This window comes from Myotis lucifugus, unplaced genomic scaffold (genome assembly GCF_000147115.1).
Source record: "Myotis lucifugus unplaced genomic scaffold, Myoluc2.0 scaffold_625, whole genome shotgun sequence".
Lineage (NCBI taxonomy): Eukaryota > Metazoa > Chordata > Mammalia > Chiroptera > Vespertilionidae > Myotis > Myotis lucifugus.
This window is the reverse complement of record NW_005871673.1, coordinates 45,288-67,190: the sequence shown is the minus strand read 5'-3', so window position 1 is coordinate 67,190 and position 21,903 is coordinate 45,288. Positions and strand designations below refer to the sequence as shown.

Genomic DNA, 21,903 nt, shown 5'->3' with positions numbered 1-21,903 from the left:
GAGTAGGTAGGAGCTACACTCACCTCCTCCCGGCCCCAAACCGATTTACAGGAAAAGATAGAGCAACCAACCTGAGTAACCAAATGAAGGCCAGCTGGACAGGAGTCTAGTAACCAAGTGCTTATAGAAGCTGCACAGAGACTGGGAGGGGAGAATGAGACGCCTACCCTTGCACTCAGGTGGGTCTGTCCACTTCCCACTGAAGCAGGTCACCACTGCTTTCCCGAAGAGGCCCAAAGGGTGCCAGCATTCATAACGTGCTGTGTCCCCATGTCGATACCTAGGCTTCTGGTTTGGTATAAAGGCATTTTGCACTGTGGGAGGGCTGCCACAGGAGAGAGCTGAATAAAGAGAAAACAATGGATCTCTAATGCAGCGATCATTTAGACGCAATTGAGATTGAAAATCTTCACAAATTTACATGCAAGATTGTAGAAAGATAAAGCAATTGTTTGGGTAAGTGTTAAGCTTCTGTATCTTAAATTTATTTCCTGTCCTCTCTCTAAGGTTAATAGAGATTTTTAGGCCAATGAAAGTGATGATTATGCTATGCAAAACTTTTTAGTTTGACGTAGTCTATTTTTTTCTTTCGTTTCCCTTGCTCGAGGAGATATATCAGAAAAGATAGTGCTGAGAGAATTATCTGAGATTTGACTGCCTATAATTTCTTCTAGGATTTTTATGGTTTCACACCTTACATTTAAGTCTTTAATCCATTTTGAGTTTATTCTTGTTTTTGGTCTAAGAAGGTGGCCTAATTTCATATTTTTTGCTTGTGTCTGTCCAATTTTCCCAGCACTATTTAATACCAAATGCCATCCCAACAAATTCAATAAAAATTAAAATGAATTTATAAAGTGATTGAAAAAAGAAAATGATAGTTTTTCTGAATATTTTCCTTTTTAAGTTTAGTAAACCAAGTATCAATTATATAAATTCAAAATGAATTTCTAAAGCCTAGATAGTCATCATAAATTCCTTATTTGGCATCAAAATGTGTTTCTCAAACATCATGTTTTTGAATGTTTATTTTAGGCCTTTGGAAAATAAGTGACAATAGCCTCTTTCTTAGACAGGAAGTCGATTTCTTAATAGGCTTTGAGGGATGTCATATAATTGAATGAAAAGATCATCACTTAAAAGATCCAAACAGCAACCGACTGTGGAATCTCAGAGGGATGGAGGGTGGTAAGAGACAACCAAAGACCTTGTATGCATTCATGCATAACCCATGGACACAGACAACAGGGGGGTGAAAGACTGGGGTGGGGACCCGGGCCAGGCTAGAAGGGGTCAATAGGTAGAAAAATGGATTTTTGTAATACTTTCAACAATAAAGATTAAAAATCAAAAGATTCACACAGAAATTGAGCAAAAATAAGAGTAAAATATATTTACAAGAAATACTCCAATAATGTGAGTGCTTAAGGGCACTGCAGTGAGCACTGTGCAGTTCATTGGGGAGACTCGGGTGGATATAAAGTAATAAGAGGCTGAAGCTACGGTTCCCCACAAAAGTGGGCACAGAGCCCGCTGGGAATTGCTACAACGGTTTCAGGGTCACAACCCCTGAGCTTCTGATGCTGAGTCAGAGTGAGCCTGTGAGTTTGCATTTGCCTTTCTACCGATTCCCCAGACACACTGACACAGCTGTTTCCGCGGTCACACTCTGAGGGCTCTGGGGCCCCAATGCCCAGCACTCAGTGCACACCCCATTCCTCTATGCTGAGGCCTAAACCTTCCTTCATCTGGCCTCATCAGAACCTACGTCTATTTTTTAATGATGGGAGAAGTAATTCACCAAAATACCTTTGCATGTGGGTGTTCCTATCCACCTGCCATTCATACACTGTACAACATTGGAACCATCCATTTGGTAATATTTTGGACATTTATAAGTCACTTCTTCTCCTGACTTGTATGCATTCTTCTTCCGGCCTACAAGGATGGCATTGCCATAGCTGGGTGGGCTAGGGCAAGTCATTTCTGAAAAAGCAACAACATAGAGTTTTCAGTAAATCTTTAAAAGTACATGTTGGCAAATAATTGTATTTTAGAATAATAGATACACACCAAACTAATGCCTATTGTATAATGTTTTTCTTATAACTTGAAAATTCAAGCAGCCTTGACTGAATTATATTGAATAATTTTACATTTATCAAAGGTGTCACGTGGGGATGGTGGTATTGAAAGCCTGAGGAGATGGGCATACAGGTCATGATCCAGACCAAACTTCTAACATCCAAATTCTTATTTGTCCACACAGGCCACACTCACTATGTACATATATTTTTTGTTTCTGTTGAAATCTGTTTCCCATAATTACATTAAACATATTCAATTGACTATGTTTTTAATTATTTCAGTGAGGAAGAGAGAAGGATTGAGAGATAGAAACATCACTGATGAGAGGGAATCACTGATGGATTGCTTCCAGCATGCCCCACACTGGGGATTTGAACTGTCACCTCCTAGGTCATAGGTTGATGGTCAACCACTGAGCCATGTGGGGCTGGCTGCATCCGGGAGCGTAGACTGGTGATGGGAATGTGATAATGTCTCCATAGAAGGAGCGGGCCCACATTGTCCTTTTGACTCTAAGAGAGGATAATATTTGATTTATTGAACGTCAGGTAGCTGCAGAGTAGGTGGGAGCTATACTTTCCTTCTCCCGGCGCCGAACCCATTTACAGGAAATGATAGAGCAACCAACCTGAGTAACCAATGAAGGCCAGCTGGACAGGAGTCTAGTAACCAAGTGCTTACAGAAGCTGCACAGAGACTGGGAGGGGAGAATGAGACACCTACCCTTGCACTCAGGTGGGTCTGTCCACTTCCCTCTTAGACATGTCACTTCTGCTTTCCCGATGAGGCCCAAAGGGTGCCTGCATTCATAACGTGCTGTGTCTCTATGTCGATACCTAAACTTCTGGTTTGGTATGAAGGCATTTTGCACTGTGGGAGGTCTGCCACAGGAGAGAGCTGAATAAAGAGAAAACAATGGATCTCTAATGCAGCGATCATTTAGATGCATTTGAGATGGAAAATCTTCATAAGTTTACACACATGATTGAAAAAAGAAGATAAAGCAATTTTTTTTGGTAAGAGTTAAGCTTCTATATCTTAAGTAAATTTTTTTATTGTTTATTGATTGATTGAGAGAGAGAGAGAGAGAGAGAGAGAGAGACATTGATTGGCTGCCTCCTGCACGTCTCCTACTGGGTATCAAGCTCACAACCCCAGCATGTGCCCTGACTGGGATCAAACCAGCGATTTCTTGGTACATGGGATCACACCCAATCCACTGAGTCACACCAGCCAGGGCTACAACTATTTCTTTCTTTTTTTTAAAGAAAAAAATATTTTTATGATTTTATTTTATTTTTTTTGTTTATAGCAGCTTATTTTTAATTGACAAAATTTGGAAGCAACCAAGATATTCTTCAGTAGGTGAATGGACAAATCACTGTGATACATGCAGAATATTATCCAGAGCTAAAAAGAAATTAGGTATCCAGCTATAAAGACAAGGAGGAACCTTAAATGCATAATGCTAAGTGAAAGAAGCCCATCTGAAAAGGCTACATACTGTATGAGTCCAGCATATGACATTCTGGAAAAGGAAAAACTATGGAAACAGTGAAAAGATCAGGGGTTGTCATGATGGGGAAAATAATACATTTGCGGGGGCTAGCAATCCGAGTCTTTGCCAGTAACCTAATGCACATTCTTTTTTTAAAAAATATATTTTATTGATTTTTTACAGAGAGGAAGGGAGAGAGATAGAGAGTTAGAAACATCGATGAGAGAGAAACATTGATCAGCTGCCTCCTGCACACCTCCCACTGGGGATGTGCCCGCAACTCAGATACACGCCCTAGACCGCAATCAAACCTGGGACACCGGAGTCCGCAGGCCAATGCTCTAGCCACAGAGCCAAACCGGTTTTGGCCTAATGCACATTCTTGATATCCGTCATTAAGTCACTGCCCCTTTCTTCACACTCTGGTCTTTAAGACCTGTTTACCTAAATACTCCTATTTTACAGAAGCCATAAACCATGAACAATACACAACCCCCAGAGGCGGTTATCAGCACTGGCACCAGGCCAGGCCTTCAGGTGTGGTCTCACAGCCTCCATCCAACACATGGGGCTTTTTGCAAAGCCTGCGAAAGGTCCGGAAGTCCCATCCATATTTGGGGGACAGAGAAACCAAAGGGTATAAAAGGAGAGCTTCCTCCATATTGGTTTGCTCATGATTTGGAGAGGAAGTCTCCCCTGAGTCACTGTACTAGTCCATGTGAAACATCTAAATATAAATGGGTTTTTCCTGTATCTCCGATACTCCTGCATATTTTTTGGTCTCCTGGTAAATTCTGGAACAGTCAGGGATTGGGGGACGGGAGTGCTGAGTGGAACACTGAGGATCTTTAGGCCAGTAAAACTACTCCGTACGACACGACAGTGAAAATACATGCCATTATTACTACACATTTGTCCAAACCCATAGAATATACAACATCAAGCGTGAACTTAGGGTGATTATGACATGTCAATCCGTTGTGACAAATGTACCAGCCTATAGGGGATGTTCACAACAGGGAAGATTATGCATGTATGGGGGCAGGGGATATATGTGAAATCTCTGTACCTTCTTAATTTTTCTGTGAACCTAAAACTAAAGACTAAAAATAATAAAGTCTTTATAAAGAAAAAAAAAGGAAAAAAACCAAAATGAACAGAAAAGAACTCCCCAAAACAAACATAAAAGGATCATTTCTCTCCAGGGAGGCAGAGCACACCTCTCAGGCTTGGGTGTGGCATAGTCCTCTGCCTCCGTGAGCCTCGAGGGAGGGGCATTCCTCCAGCGCCCAGGAAGGAGGCTGGGCCTGGCCAGGATTTCTTGGTGCTGATGTCCCTGCACTGTCCACCACGGCAGGACTAGCCACAGAGTTATTTAAACTTAAATGAATAAAGCAGAAAACTAAATATTCAGTTCGCACTAGCCTCATTTCAAGTGCTAATGGCTACTGTCCTGGACAGCACCGGTTCGGAACATTTCCATCGTCTCAGGAAGTCCTACTGCTGGCTAGCGCTGCTCTAGACGCAGCCACAGGGACTCACCTGCGGGTTGAGTAAAATCACAAATCAAGAATGCATGTGGTTCAGGACCCCCACTCTCAGATTCCGAATGACACCTGAGCAACCCACACCGTTTCCACAGGGACAATTTCCAAAGGCAGAGGCCCGAGGCTGGGCCGGGGCTGGAGAGGGCTTGGGAGGCGTGGTAACTGCATCAGCGCTTGAAGAGCAACTTCTCTTTTGCAATCCTTGCTGGTCTGACAGGCTCCTGCAGAATTACATCATTTCCTAAAAAAACAGGCAAACACTTCTCCATAAAGTTAGCACCTACCCCCAAATCCAGGAAACTGGAAATGTTGACTTTTCATGGAGGCTAAAGCCAGCGCAATGTCATCCGCGAGGGAGCGCCCAGGCCAGCTGACAGGAAGGCTCTCCGTGCTGCCCTCCTCTGTGTCCTGATAAACGCTCTCTTCCTCACTGGCCGGACTAAGGGTAAGCTCTATTTTTATGATTTTAGAGAGAAGGGAAGAGGGAGAGAGATAGAAACATCAATGCTGAGAGCGAATCATTGATTGGCTGCCACCTGCACGCCTCCACCGGGGATGGAGCCTGCAACCTGGGCATGTGCCCTTGACCAGAATCAATCCTGGAACCCTTCAGTCCTCAGACCAAAGCTCTTCCACTGAACTGAAACTGATAGGGCTAGCATTGTTTATTAATTCATCAAAATGTGATCATAAACAGTAAAACATATGCATTACACAGATTACCAAGAGTCCACAAGACATTAAAGGACTTACCTAAGCATTTGGGTGGCTCAGACCACTGTCCATTACGGCACGTTATTCTCCTGTTTCCCTCAAGTTCATAGTAGGCCTGGCATTGATACTCCACTGAAGACCCGCGAGTGTAGACTGCTAATGGATACGTGGTAATGTCTCCATTGTCAATAGCAGGAGGGCGCCCACATTGTCCTGTGGGCTCTAAGAGAGGATATTGTTGGTTTATTGAGTGAGCAGTTGATTTTAAGGGAGCTGCGGAGTAGGTGGGAGCTACACTCACCTCCTCCCGGCCCCAAACCGATTTACAGGAAATGATAGAGCAACAAACCTGAGTAACCCATGAAGGCCAGCTGGACAGGAGTCTAGTAACCAAGTGCTTACAGAAGCTGCACAGAGACTGGGAGGGGAGCATGAGACACCTACCCTTGCACTCAGGTGGGTCTGTCCACTTCCCACTTAGACATGTCACTTCTGCATTCCCGACAAGGCCCAAAGGCCCAAAGGGTACCTGCATTCATAACGTGCTGTGTCCCTATGTCGATAGTTAGCCTTCTGGTTTGGTATAAAGGCATTTTGCACTGTGGGAGGGCTGCTACAGGAGACATCAGAATAAAGAGAAAAATGGATGTCTAATGCAGCGATCATTTAGATGCAATTCTGACTAAAAATCTTCATAAAGTTACATGGAAGATTGAATATAAAAGGCAAAGCAAATTTTTTTTGGTAAGAGTTAAGCTTCTATATCTTAAGTTTCTTTCCAGTCCTCTCTCTATGGTTAATAGAGATTTTTAGGCCAATGAAAATGATGATTATGCCGTTCAAAAGTTTTTAGTTTCACGTAGTCCTATTTGTTTATTTTTTTTCTTTTGTTTCCCTTGCTTGAGGAGATATATCAGAAAAAATCGTGCTGGGAGAAATGTCTGAGATTTGACTGCCTATGATTTCTTTAGGATTTTTATGGTTTCACATCTTACATTTAAGTCTTTAATCCATTTTGAGTTTATTATTGTTTTTGGTGTAAGAAGGTGGTCCAATTTCATTTTTCTGCTTGTATCTGACCAATTTTGCCACCACCAATTATTAACCAATGCCACCCAAATAACTTCAAGAAAAGAATTTTATGACGTAATAGAAGAAAAGAGAAAAAGATCATTTTTCTGAACATTTTCCTAGAAGTTTAGTAAACCAAACATCAATTATTTAAGTTCAAAATGAATCTGTAAACACTCAATACCCATAATCAATCCCTTATCAGGTCCCTCCCCCTGGCTGGCCTGATTGCCGAGATGGGGGCAGAGAGACTGGACCCCACCCATGCATGAATTCGTGTACCAGGCCTCTAGTTTAAAATAAACATGTGAGTCCCTTGACAATTACTCTGACACCCAACATTCAGTAATGTTACCTGTGTTTGCTACCATCAAAATGCATCCCAGACCTGTCCTCTGTTCTGCATCGCTTCAGCCATCTCTCTGGCCCAATCTCCACCTAAAATTCTCCCCCTTCCTCAGTACAATCCCTGATAGTTCCCAAAAATTATTTTGTTTTCAAGTCAATTCATTCAAATATTACAGACAGCCCTGGCCAGCTGGATCAGTGGCCCACAGAACAAGGGTCCCTGTTTCAGTTCCCGGTCAAGGGCACATAATTTTTTTTGTAGGTTGGATTCCATGCCCAAGTTGGGGCTTGTGTAGGAGGCAACCAGTCCATATGTCTCTCTCACATCGATGTTTCCCCCTTCTCCTTCCCTTCCACGCACTCTCTAAAGATCAATGGAAAAAATGCGCTCCGGTGAGGATTAAAAAAAATCAAAGACAAATGAAAAGGGGAAAAGTCCTACCTAAGAAGGAAGCTAGATATTCAGGTAAGTTTCAACTCACCTTGTCCATGAGCCCAGGAGACCCACAGGGTGAGGATGACCTTGACTAGTAACAGCATGGTGGGCTCCCCGGGTGTGTGATAGTGCAGATCTTCCAAGGCTGCTGTTTGGGCTTAAATCTGCATTATGAGCCCTTACCAAGGGTGGCTCTGAATTTAAGTGATAGGACCGGGAAGCTAGTTGACTGAGGTCACTCGATAGATCAAATTTCAAAGAGTTTTGCTAATGCCATCAAATCCCATGAATGATTTCAATTCCCTTATTTGTTCTTGTCCAACTTTCCTAGGATAGTTAAAAATTGGCTCCAAGATTCTAATTTTTAAATTAATCACTTATTGAAAACGTGTGTGAGGTTCTTTCCCAACCAGGAGATTCACGTGGGAAAGTTCTGACTGCATGTCCCTGTGACTTTCGTTCTCTCTTTGTTCTCACCCGACTGCAGTCTTGGGGTCTATGGACACCACCCAGTGTATCCACACAGTGTATGGTCCTGTCTGTAGGACAGCACTGATTTTTTTGTAAACTCATAACAGACCACACCACCAAGACCAAGAATTCCGCACATTCTTGGCATTCAATGTTTTTCATATGGCTTGTTTTTAGAGAGAATCGGAGGCAGAGGGAGAGAGAGATAGAAACATCCATGATGAGAGAGAAACATCTATCTGCTGCCTCCTGCACACCCCCTACTGGGGAATGAGCCCATTACCAGGGCATGTGCCCTGACCCTGAAGAAATGGTCCTCTTGGTGCATGGTATGATGTCCAACCAGCTAGACACACTGGCTGGGCTGAGGCTCCTTTCACTTGAGGGAACAACATATTCGGAAGCTGCCACCGAGAAAATGGGAAGCGGACAGTCTAGCCCTATTTGAGAACTAGTTTGGCTTCTGCTCAAATTCAAATTGGAGACTAGTTATCACAGAGCTCCCATTGGACGGGACTTTAATTGGTTTTATGTGCTTTCAGAATAGGTTATGAGAAAATAAAAATTCACTTGCTCTATCGACTTAGCATCAGGGAAATTGTTCATGGACCAGATATTTTAAGATTTGCAACGTTAACATAACTGATTATTTTCGTCAAATAAAAGAGCCAAGTTTCAACTCTGTCAAACAGTTCAACCCCCCCCCGCCCCATGGAAACAGGATGAAAACTACCCTTCTTCCTCACAACAATCCTTCTTCAGTCCGCGATTCACCTCTGACTCTAGTAAGAGGATGTAGTAATGAGGTTATTTCCACTTATTATTTGAATGTATATTATCTATATAGGCATAGTTGTTAATCCTCACCAGAGGATTTTTTCCCATTGATTTTTAGAGAGAGTGGAAGGGAGGAAAGGAAGAGGAGACAGAGGGAGAGAGAGAGAGAGATTGCTTGTGTCCTGTATATGTCTTGGCTGGGATGGGGATAGCACCTACAACCCAGGTACACACCCTTGACCAGGAACGGAACCCCAGACCTTTTGGTCCTTGGGCCAAAGCTCTGACCACGGAACCACACCAGAAAGGACAATTTTACTGAATAATTTTTGATTGTACTATTTTCCCCAGTACATTCTAAGCTCACGTGTTTTGTTTGGCGGTAAAACATCCGATTCAATAGGCAGAAAGCCACACCGTTACCTCCCTTGCTGTTTATTGCTCTATTGGCAGGTAGTCTAATCCCACGATGGTTAAGAATCGTTGTCATGGTACAAGTGTAAGTGATGATATACTTTGTGATAACATCTTTGGGAGAGGATTAAGTTGAACAGGAGGCTAACATATTGCCTTTATGTCCTTCGAAATATAGTGGAAAAGAGCAGGAAATGCCAGAAGCCTGAGCAAAGAGTAGTGGGTGGGACTGGCCACATATTTGGGGCCACAGAGCTTCCTCATTCACGTCTGGGGAACTCCACTGTCTCTTCCCGACACATGGTTTGAAATGACTCCTCTGATGTCACCGCCTTGTGTCCTGATTTGCACATAAATTCAATGATATTCCGTTTTTACATAATAGGTTTTGTCATCTGTCCCTTTTAACCGTATGTTCTTTTCATGCATGATTTCTTCTGATATTACACATGGATCTGAAGGAAGAAGAAATAATGAAAACAATACATAAGCTGTCCTTTTATAAACAAATAAAACTTCAAAGTAATGAGTAGTTTAGAGGATGAAATAATCAAGACAGCTAATGTACATCATCAATGTGGGCCAAGTCCTGTTCTCAGCCCTGGTCTGTGGGCCCTCACAGCTCCTCAGCGGGCAGCTTCTCCTCCTCACACACCAGGAAGCTGAGGGGACGGAAGGTCAGGCACACCTGTCCAAGGTCACAGCGCTCATCAGGTGGACGATGAGTGTGGACCCGGCAGTGTGACCCCAGGGCCTTGGCTCTCTGTCTCTGGGATGTGGGGATCCACAAGGTGACTTCCTGTCCAGTGGACATGGGAGCCTGCTCCATGGTGGCCATGGTTCTTCCTTGTCCACTTCCCACTCAACGGGCAGTGGCTACAAATGCTCCCAGTTTAGTTACATTTTGCTGGGTTAATCCATGTTTATATTTTTCTCTTATCCCCACACAATGTGGAAAGAGAACCATAGAAAATCATAGACTTTCTAATAAACAATCTCCTATTAAAATACAACTATGTATATTTATACATAAATACATCTTTATATCTCTATATCCATCCATCCATCCATCCATCCATCCATCCATCCATCCAGCTACCCGTATCCATTCATCATATCTATTTATCTATTTTCTAATTATCTATATATTTATCTATTATCTATCTATCTATCTATCTATCTATCTATCTATCTAATCTTCTTCATAGGCTGCATGAATGCAAGGATATGCACCTAGTGAAGTTTTGAATATCAACATGATTATACACAAATTTTTATTAATTTTTTTCCATCACTATTTATTCCCCTTCTGCACTCTTCCAAATCCACCCACTCCCTTCCCATCCACAATCACTGCACTGTTGTCCATGACCATGAGTTCTCTCTCCTTTTTTAATAACCCACATATGAGTGAAATCAATGGTTCAAATATTTTCTGTCTGAATTATTTCACTTAGCATGATATTCTTAAGGCCTGTCCACGTTGTCACAAATGGCAGTATTTAATTTTTTCTTATGGCTGAGTAATATTCCATTATATATATCTTTTTCCAATCATATATAAAATTTTCACGATATCATGGACTCCTATTTTTCTTCTCTTGACCCAAGTATTTTATATTCTAGTTTAGCCATCACTGTTATTGGTAATAGAAATAGCTAAAAAGTAAGTTCCAACACATCCCATTAACTATTATATGATGAGACATTATAACACATATGACTTCTTATATCCAAAAATTTTCAAATGTTTCTCAGTACATTCAGATGCTGTTTACATCCAAATATATATTATGTGGGTTCTACATACCTGTCGAAACACTTTTTCAGATCTTTCTGTCTTAACTACTCCAAGCAAAAATTTCTCTCTTTGCTTTAATATACCATATGTTTGTGTAATTTTTTACACAATGTTGGAGGTTGTCTTTGACGATCTTAGTATTTCAATTCCAAGACTCAAATACAGTCTTAGCTCTGTCGCCGAAATGATTTGATGTCCCCAGATAATGAAAATTGCTTCCTATTCTAGGTTGTGGGAGCAGGACTTGCTTGTGCTGGGAGACATGTGTTAGACTTGTCCATCTACTCCAGCGGTTCTCAACCTGTTTGTCGCGACCCCTTTGGTGGTCGAACGACCCTTTCACAGGGGTCGCCTAAGACCATCCTGCATATCAGATATTTACATTACGATTCATAACAGTAGCAACATTACAGTTATGAAGTAGCAACGAAAATAATTGTATGGTTGGGTCACAACATGAGGAACTGTATGTAAAGGGCCAGAAGGTTGAGAACCACTCAGTCATTTCAACTTCAGATTTAGAATTTTTTTGCAATTCAATACTTTCTTTTCTATATAACCTAGTTTGGAGCTATTTCTAGACTATTCTGACTTGGGTATAGTAACCATGATTTGCAGTCTACCCACTTACTGGGTTTGCTGTAATGTCCCGCTGAAGGGGACACATACACAGGAGAGGATGAGTCATGTAGGGTCCACAGTGGGATCAGTTAATGTATCAGAATCAGCCTCTCCCAATGGTCCTGTTTAAAGGACCTTTATCATTGTTCACATAGGGATTCTCCAGGCTCATAGCCCTACACACGAGTCTCCGAATGTGAAACATTGAGGAGAGCTGTTGGTGAGCACAGTTCTAGACTCTGACTGCATGACCAGTAGACCGCACGCGAGCTCATAAACATCACCCTCATGGTCTCAGGATCTAGAAGAATCTTGAGAACTTACCTATGCACCTCGGGACTTCAGACCACTTTGCATAACTACAGGTTACATATTGAGGACCCCGGAGTTCATAGTAGGCCTGGCATTGGTATTCCACTCTTGACCCTGGAGGATACCCTTCCAATAGGAGGGAGGTGAAGTCTCCATTGCTAATCGCTGGAGGAGGCCCACACTTGTCTGCAGATTCTGAAAAAGAGCATTTTAAATGTTGAAGAACAAGCTGTACTTTTATTGGAAACTATTCATGTAAAGCTGCCCAGGAAGTATTGTCCCTCTTTTGCATTTTAAACCTTGTAACCACCATGTGGTTCAAAATGCCTTTGATCCCCACACTCAAGCAAGGACAACATACATGTAGACTTCTCAGCTCTTGGAAAAGGAAATGCTGGAATCAAAATACTTACTAAAGCAGGTTGGCAAGTGGGACCAGCCGCCCTCACCACACACCATGGACCCCTTGGTGCTTCCATCTCTGTTTTCATAGCCATCCAGGCATTGGTAGTCCAACGTGGCATTAGGTCGAAATGGTCTTCCAGTGATTACGGCTCTGGCATTCTCAAATATGGGCATGTCACAATGTTCTAAAGCAAAATAAAGGTGGCCATTGTATTTCTAATGCCATATCATGTAGAATCCAACTAAGAAAATCTCATTCCGGCAATACTAAACTTTATCATCAGAGTGTGAGTCTTAGAGAAAGACTGTAGTCCTTGGATATATGATCCATGTATTTATATAAAACACCCTCTTTTCCCTAATGATTCCCAGAACTGAAAGTTTATCCACATTGATTTTAAAAATGAATGGCAAAGGGTACAGCTTTTTCACTAAAGGGAGACACTGAAATGGAAAACAATGTTTAAAAATGTAAGAAGTGATATCTCCTGGTGTTCTTTTAAGGCAATCTTTTCACCTTCTGTCGCATATGGGTTAGTTTTTCTTGAAAACAGTCTTATTTTTTAATATCTGTAATTGTTCTTAGTCCTCAATGGTTATTGAGTGAATTAATGGTAAATAACTCAACCCGTGAACCGGGTGTAGGGAAAGCTGGACAAAGAGAGTCCTTTAGGGGCTCAGGCTGTTGTTTCGCACGGGGCTCAGTAGATTCCTGAATTCCCAGTTCAAATCAGTGATCACTGCTTTTCTAAAACATGCAGGGCTCCAATGAAAGGTCAGCTCTACTCTATCCTGATGTATGAACAATGTCTGTAACAATTATCGTCTCATTTCTAAACAACATCCTCAAAACAACTTAGAAAACCCCATGTGAAAGCCAGATATAACTGCATATGAGTCCTCATTTATAACCACGTAACACAAATACATGCAATCATATGTGAAATGGCTGACAGCGATATATATGTGACATTGGGCATGCGGTGTATTTATTAATTTAATTTAATTATATTTTTAATTTAAATTCTTCTTCAATGAGCACATGCTGTATGTGACCCCAATCTCTGTTTCATTTAACATTATTTTGTGCCATTCATGACTTACTGCTCACTGTTACTTAATTCCATAAAGTAACAATCTATTCGCTATCAAAAATTTAAAACTTTTCAAACACAATCTTCCATTGGAGATGATAGCAAACCCAGTACGTGGCAGGACCAGAAACCAAAGTTAATATGCCCAAGTCAGAATATTCTAGAAATAATAGCTCCCGACTAGGTTATCTAGAAGAGGAAGTATTGACTTTCAAAGGTAAATTCTAAATGTCCTGTTCAAATGACTGAGTAGATGGACAGGTCTAAGTCATGTTTGAAGGCAAAGAAGACTTGGTACATTCACCTTGAGAGTTGACACATAGAACGTTCCACAGCGATACGTCTGGTCTTAGAAAAATCCCAAATGGACTGGATCTTCGGGCGTTGACTTACTGATGCATCTGGGAGGCGAAGACCAGCCATTCTCCGTACATGTCACTGTGCTCTGTGAGTTCGGCAGACTATAGCCCGACGGCAGTCAACTTTCATAGTATCGCCTTGTAAATATGTTTTTTACTTTAAATGGAAACTGTTCATGTTCCGAAGCATTGAAAACACATTTCCCTGAGAATTATAAAATAATGATTAAAAAAGAGTAATTTTGGTCAAAATAATGAATTGAAAAATCACCTTCACAATATTAGAATCCATAAGCATCCCAACATGCAGCTTAAGAAAAACTAGGGTTGTTAGTAAATTTTTTAAAAAAGGAAAGCCACATATTACAGATTATTTATCTGTAATTTCCACAATTAAACTATGAATAAATGATACCAATATTGTTATCAAGTCCTTTTTGTATCTCCCATGTTTTTAATGAGGGACCTGTTATAAAAGAAAATACCTATATTGGTCTTTTTGCTCATAAAACGCTTCCCTTGACTGTATTTTTCTCACACAGGCTTAGGGGTGCTCAGGTTTTGCTCTCTGAACTCTGAACTGTTGCTACATACACAGGATAGAGAGGTTTACTCACTGCGGCAGGGCACTTTCGGGGTCCATCCTTCTGGTGTGCAAGTAATTGATCCCCAGAAAAATGGTGAGTGTCTGACATAGTTTTTGTCACAGCTATAGGGAAACGATTGTCCTACTGATGCTGGAAAGTATGGTCTAATGCTATCTTCCCGGTAGATGCGTCCATGTTTTATTTCTGGAAAGTCACAGGGCTTAGCTAGCAAGTAAAACAAACAAAACACGGTATGAATAATGTTCTACATTCATAAGAACCAAATGAGAGATAAATTGTTTCATTGGTGAATTATATTTCTTTCTTCACATACTAATAATATTCATTGCATTAGGGTTTCTAGGATAAGGGAAGTTGCAATTCAGGTGACGTAAATAACACTAGTTTCCTGAACATTTCACAAAGATACAAAAATGAAATCATTGGGGTGAATATGTGAAACTAACACGACACTGCAGGTCAATATTATCTACATAAATAATCATTTTCCATGTCATTGTTATGCACACTGAGGCCTGTGTCATGGTGGTCATGGCCTCCTCTTTAAGGCACCTGACTGTCCACATTCATTAGGCCTTGGCCTTGAATGAACCCTGAGCCGTTGACCTGTTATGCGTATCATTTCATTTTTCACCCATGGAAGATCCAGCTTAAGTGCGGGTCCCTTTCCCAATGAGCTGATACACAAGGAGCAGCAATGAGATTGTAGAGACAGAAAACACTGGAAAAGGGGCAGCCCCCCAGGAATGAAGTGCCCTGTGGACTGAGGGGCGTGTGTGACAGGTGGGGCTTTAGAAAGTGCACAATGTCTCCCACATTCATCCCCTCATACAAGGGAGCCCGGGCCCCTCCCTTGAGTGAGGCTGGACTGAGGGGCGCCCTTCTGAAGAGGTCACGTGGCTGAGGGGACCGTGTGTGACTAGGTCATCAATGCTCTGCAGGTGCCTCCAGGGCCCTCAGGTCATCGCTCTGGGGAGGGTGACCTGCCCTCAGTCGCCGATGGAGACGCCCAGGGGGACGGCTGCGGAGGCTCCTGCACTCACCCTGGGAGTGGGCCCCTTGGAAGCAGGTGCTGCAGCCCAGCCCTCTCCCCCCACAACCTGGGCAGTGTGAGGTCTCATCCGATAATTGAGCCGATACCCCGTCCCCTGGGAACTGATCTTAGACCACTTCACAATGGACATTCCCTTCCCCTTAGACCTCATTCCACTTGCTGAGATCATTCTCTCTCCCCTCTGGACTTTCCCAGAATCCGACCCGCCCAGGGAATTCTCCTTCCAGAAAAAGCCCCCGTAGAGTCCTTTAAAACCTCTGTCTCCCTGTCCCTGGGGGCTGGCGCCAATTCGGGATTCAGCCCATCTGACATCCCGATGACCTAATACATTTATAATCCCTCACCATGTGGCCTCCTGCGTTCCTCCTTCGGGACCCTAACAAGGAGCATCCCACGGAGCAGCAGGGAGTGATTCAGAACTGGGCAGTGAAGCAGCTCCCAATCCTGACCCTGCCAAGGCTGACACATAGGAGTCTGTGGTTCTGAGGCCCTGGGAGCCGGCTTCTTGGCGGCACATGCTGCAGCCCAGCCCAGCCCTCTCCCCCCACAACCTGGGCCGCATCCCAGGGAGCAGCGGGGAGTGACTCAGAACCAGGCAGCTAAGAGTCACCCAAATCCTGACCCTGCCAACGCTGACACATGGGGGCTACTGTTCTGAGGCAGTATGTTCAGGGGAGTTTGTTATATAAAAACCAGTTACTATTCTACTCGGTGTTAAGTGGTAGTGCTCTTACTCAATACCCTAGGTCAGATATTAGAATTATATTATCTGGACACACACACACACACACACGCGCGCGCGCGCGCACACGCACATACTTAACATTGAAGCAAAATTTAAAAAGGTTTTTCACTTACAAAGATGGGACATTGTCCTTAGAATTGGCGACTTTGAAAAGCAAAGAGCGCCCGTCAGTCCTCGGCTTTACCTTCTCAGCGAGGCAATGACTGGGTTTCTCAGGCCCCATTTCTTGGTGTTTAAGGGAAGGAATTTATAACGAAGAAGCAGGTCAAGACCTGAATGGGACTTACGGACACATCTGGGACGGGGTACCCAGCCTACACGAGTGCATTTTGTGGTATTTCCCAGAAGGGGAGGATAGAAGCCATTTCTGCATTGGTATGTGATGACACCATCAAGTCCGTATTGGTTCATTTTAGAAGCAAAGTCACTGTTTGGAATTACTGGAGGATCACATGTTATTTCTGAAAAGAAAAGGACACGTGGATTATGCAGAAATCACTACCCTTGAATACAATCATTATATGAGAATCCATTGGCTGCCACTTCTTGTTCTTACCAACGAGCAAAGTGGCATTAGAAGGAGCAGGGTCTCCATTCTTCCACTCATCACTCATTTCCCTCCCGCATGGCTCATCTGGAGCATCTGTGCCTCTTGTGTCTTGAATCCTCTTTCCCCAAAGCCATCACTTCCATCATGATATTCCATAGGCGGCAATGACCTCATCATACATGCCTTCCTCTGCCCTCAACTCCCTGGGGTTGTGAAGTTCTGGTAAGGACGGTTCACACTTAGTCTGAGCCTCTTTCTGCCAGGCACTTGGTAGGGTTGCCCCCCGGGACCCCAGAAGGTTTGCTCTAGGATCGATCCCAGACATCCTACTCAGAGATGCTCCAGTCCTTCCGATGAGTGAACGGGGGACTGGGGTGCTTTCCCCTGGGACACCAGGGAAGTTTGCTGTGTTGTGATCATTGTTGCGTAAGGAAATTGCCCAAATTAAACACTAAAAAAACCCCAGCACATAACAAATTATGAAATTGTGGACAGTGATGCATAGTCTACTCACACCTGGTATTTGACGAGACATCATGGGCTCTCTCAAGTTCTAATTTATAATTCAAACATGAGAGGACTGGCCCTAGCCGGTTTGGCTCAGTGGATAGAGTGTAGGCCTGGGGACTGACGAGTCCTAGGTTGGATTCCGGTCAAGGGCATACGCCCAGACTGCGGGCTCGATTTCCAGTAGCTAGTGTGCAGGAGGCAGCAGATCAATGGGTCTCTCTCGTCATTGGTGTTTCTTTCTCTCCCTCCCTCTCCCTTCCTCTCTGAAATCAATTTTTTAAAAAAGTGAGAATAGATGATAAAATAAATGACAGAGAAAAATTATAATGAAGTATTTGTAAATTTAATAATACAAGTGCTTTTAAAAATGTTTAAAGTCTCAACATTTGTTCATGGTCTCAGAAAACAAAATAAAATTCAGCGAGATTACACTGGAAATTAAATATATATATATATATTTTTAAAGAAATTTGTTACATATAGCTGTTTTTGTTAAAATATTAAGTTGACAGTAACATTAATGACCTATAATAACTTTAATGTTAAAATGTATGAGACTAAACATTTTAAAAATGTATAACCTGATGATGGTTTGACATAATTATCTATAATATCTTCACCATATGTAAAATTATGAAACTATCTATCCCTCTCCAAATTGTCTTGTATTGGGAATAAGAGTCTCCCAGCAATGCTGGAGCAATAGTTGAGCTTTTCTGTGACGTGTTCTAGTCATGGCCTCATGAACATCGTCACATGACTCCCTAGTCCCTGTGAAGTGGCTCTCACACTGTGGAACTCAGAGGACAGCAAACGATCTGCTTTTACTTCCCCTGAGGTGAGTTGTGATAATTATCCCATCATGATTATATATATGTGTGTGTGTGTGTGTGTGTGTGTGTGTGTGTGTGTGTGTATATATATATATGTATGTATTTTCTCTCTGGTTTATTTTAACTTTCTCTCTGGTTTATTTTAACCTGGCAACTCAATACAGTACTGTTATTTGATACGAACTGAGGTGCCACTGGGCCGCCGGGTCACTATCTCCATGTGAACTTAAGACAAAGTTTCTACCAGCAAATTCATTAAGACAAAGACAGCCCTGGCAGGTTTTGCTAAGTGGTCAGAGCAAGGACCCAGGCACCTAAGCATCTCAGGTTCACGCCTGGTCAAGGGCATGTACCTGGGTTACATGTTGGGTCCCAGCCCTGATCTGGGCTTATGAGGAAGGCAACCAATCTATGTGTCTCTTCATATCCATATCTATCTATCTATCTATCTATCTATCTATCTATCTATCTATCTATCATCTATCTATTATCTATCTATCTATCTATCTATCTATCTATCTATCTATCTATCTCATCTCCCCTTTTCTCTGTCCCTTCCACTCTCTCTAAAAATCAATGGAAAAGATAACCTCAAGTGAGAATCAACAAAAATAAAATAAAGAGAAATTAAGAAGGATTAAATCCTACTTAAGAAGGAGCTAAATATTCCCGTCGGTTTCAACTCACCTTGTCCACGAGCCCAGGAGACCCACAGGGTGAGGATGACCGTGACTAGGAACTGCATGGTGGGCTCCCCGGGTGTGTTAGCACAGAGAGTCCAGCGCTGCTGTTTGGGGTTTAAATCCGCTGTAGTTACCTAGAGCGGCTCTGAATTTAAGTGAAATAAAGGGAAGCTAGTTTACACAGGTCACTTAGTAAATATCAAAGTGCAAAAAGCTTTGCAAAACCACTCAGTTTTCATTAATAATCAACTACCATTTGATTGCCCCAAATGGATATTATAAGCCCTAGATCAACTAGAAAAAAATAGATATCTAATAACTAACAAATGGTATGAAATTAAATGCTAAAAGCATAGACTAATGTAAAAGAATGAAGAGGATTCTAAAGAATACTAGCAAAAGTGCCACAAATTAGAAGCAATTGGCAAATGGCATAAATAAATCCATCAGTAGTCATTATTGATGGTAAATCACAATGACAAGCCAATAAGAAAGAAGATGAAGTAGAATTGAACAAAGAGAAAAACCAATTATGAGCTATTTCCCTACAGACCAATGTAAATATTAAAAAATGACCAGTTGCGATTGCCCGGTATGGCTCAGTGGTTGAGCACTGACCTATGAACCAGGAGGTCACAGTTTGATTCCTGCTTAGGGCACATGCTTGGGTTGTGGGCTCCATCCCCATTAGGGGGTGTGCAGGAGGCAGCCGATCAGTTAAAATATTTTTAATATATTCCCTCTCATTATTGATGCTTCCATATCTCTTTCCTTCTCCCTTCCTCATTGAACTAAAAAAATAATATATTTTTAAAGTGACTAGTTGAAAACAAAACATTGGAAAATGTAAATTTTGTAAGAACGAAGTCTGTGTAAGGTGAGTGGTTATGGTAATATTAGAAAAAATAATATTCAAAAGAGAAACACCAGAGACCACGGCAAGGGGGAAAACTGCATGAATTCTGTAAGGAAAGAATAAAATATAAATTTGTAGAAAACCTTTAAAATTCCACAAAAAAGAGCTACTAGAACTAATACACAAATGCATTTTCTTTATATTAGAAATGAACATTAGAAAATAAAATGTTAAAAAAGAACACTATCATTTATAAAGGTTAAAAAAATCTGAAGGAAAAATGTCAACAAAATATTGGTAAGATTGCTACACTGCAAATTTCAAAACATAAGCAAAAAAATTTCAAAAAAATGAAAAAGTCCATGTGTTTGCGGATTGAAGATTTACTATCATTAAGATGTATGTTCTTCACAATTAAGTCATGCTTTCAATTTCACCCAAGAAAAATTTTCTTATTTAACCAAAATTAAATGCCACTGACAACATGATTCTAAAATTCATGTCTAAAAAGAACTAAATTGGAAGCTTTTATTCCTAAGTATCTAAATCGATAACAAATATGCTCTGTTTATCATGGTGTGGAAGTGTCATAATAATAAACACCTTAACCAGTGGGAATAAGGAATTCCGGAAATATACACCCACACACAGAGTAAGCACAGAATGAGTAGTAATTATAAGAACATACATTTTAAAAAGGTCTGCCTAGAAAAATTAACAAAGTCAGAAGTCTAATAACAACTTGGAAAATATGTTTAATTTATATCAGAAATGTGTGAAAATAAAAGTGATGATTGCATTATTTCTAAACAAAGAAAAATAATAGGAAAAGAGACAGGTATCTTAATGAGAAAGTTAAGAGAAAAACCCAAAAGGAAGGGTCCTTAAATATCTTCAATGTAAAGAAGCACTTTCCTAACAAAATGCACCTTAAACTACACCGAGGTCCCATGTTTTATCTACCAAAGAGGGAAACCATCTAACAGGTTGACCACAGCCCATGTGCAAGGAAGTAGATACGTCTATGGAATTGCTTGATGATCCATGAATTTCACTTCCGGCAGTTTAGCCTGATCATCTTCCCACATCATCATGAAAGAGCTCTTTATACTTCTCAGCATGTATTGTCTTACTTTTTGTATGTATTGAATTTAAATTAACATATTCTTGTGGCTCAAAGGTGATATATGTCAAAGATAGAGGAATGGGAGGGTATAAGAATTGAACCCAATGCCCACGCCTATTATATCTAAATGGAACTGTAGTTATGGTAGGTGTTTCATTGTGCTTCCTGCCAGTCTTTGTTCTGTAACCATTGGCTCACTTTTCACAGCATGCTGGGTGAATGTGTTCTATGTGCTTATACTCGGTTTTTATCAGTTTTCAAGTCCGTGTTATAATAGCTAGGCCCCTGATTAGAATCTAAGACCTCTTTATGACCTGTTTGAATGATTGTATGTGCTAGATCAGTGGTCGGCAAACTCATTAGTCAACCGAGCCAAATATCAACAATACAACCATTGAAATTTCTTTTGAGAGCTAAATTTTTTAAACTTAAACTATATAGGTAGGTACATTGTTATTAACTTAATTAGGGTCCTCCTAAGGCTTAGGAAGAGCCACACTCAAGGGGCCAAAGACCCGCATGTGGCTCGCGAGCCACAGTTTGCCGATCACTGTAGATGGATATGTAGAAGCTGCATTTCATCATTTTGGGGGGTATAGTGAGCCATGGATAGATAAGCAAAACTAAGTAATAACCTCTACCATCTGTTGCCAACATGGGTGTGACACAGTTTGGTTTTGATGTGTTTGTGAAGTGACTTTAAGGTGAAGATGGAGACAAGCATTTTTTATCCTTTCCTCTGAAATAAGAGTCTCAAAACCACCCACAGATGTGAAGCTTTGAGAAAGTTGGGAGGGCAGTGGGGGAAGCAGGGAGGGGTGAGATGGCATCTACTTTCTGGCCAGAGACATTTCATGAACAGAACACATACAATGTTGGTTTGTCACATTTTAATGAGATGCTTATGAGAAGTGGTCCGTTGGCCTCAGATTACAATGACATCTCCCACATGGCATTTAACAGGAATTCTGATTAATGAGTA

At 41.6% G+C, this 21,903-nt stretch overlaps 2 protein-coding genes across 2 annotated transcripts in view; both read right to left on the bottom strand.

Moving 5' to 3' along the window:
- Nucleotides 1-21,903, bottom strand: part of LOC102442742 (complement factor H-like) — a gene marked incomplete at its 5' end in the record, with an annotated part of 77,310 nt that overhangs the window by 36,842 nt on the left and 18,565 nt on the right. The window lies entirely within an intron of this gene.
- Nucleotides 9,721-19,052, bottom strand: LOC102441583 (complement factor H-related protein 4-like). The gene is made up of 6 exons (XM_014447196.2): nucleotides 18,944-19,052; nucleotides 16,651-16,824; nucleotides 14,574-14,768; nucleotides 12,512-12,688; nucleotides 12,111-12,293; nucleotides 9,721-9,819 (listed from the first exon to the last, which is right to left on the bottom strand). Exons 1-6 carry the CDS (start codon nucleotides 18,999-19,001, stop codon nucleotides 9,722-9,724), a joined length of 885 nt encoding a protein of 294 aa, XP_014302682.1. The 5' UTR covers nucleotides 19,002-19,052; the 3' UTR covers nucleotide 9,721.

What these genes read in the sequence shown, in the direction of transcription:
- LOC102441583 (XM_014447196.2), bottom strand. Translation starts at nt 19,001, where the DNA reads ATGCAGTTCCTAGTCACGGTCATCCTCACCCTGTGGGTCTCCTGGGCT. An exon ending in CCCGAAAGTGCCCTGCCGCA is followed by an intron (nt 12,689 to 14,573) that starts GTGAGTAAACCT and finishes ATTTTGCTTTAG; the next exon opens with AACATTGTGACATGCCCATA. An exon ending in TGAAGTCCCGAGGTGCATAG is followed by an intron (nt 9,820 to 12,110) that starts GTAAGTTCTCAA and finishes TTCTTCCTTCAG; the next exon opens with ATCCATGTGTAATATCAGAA.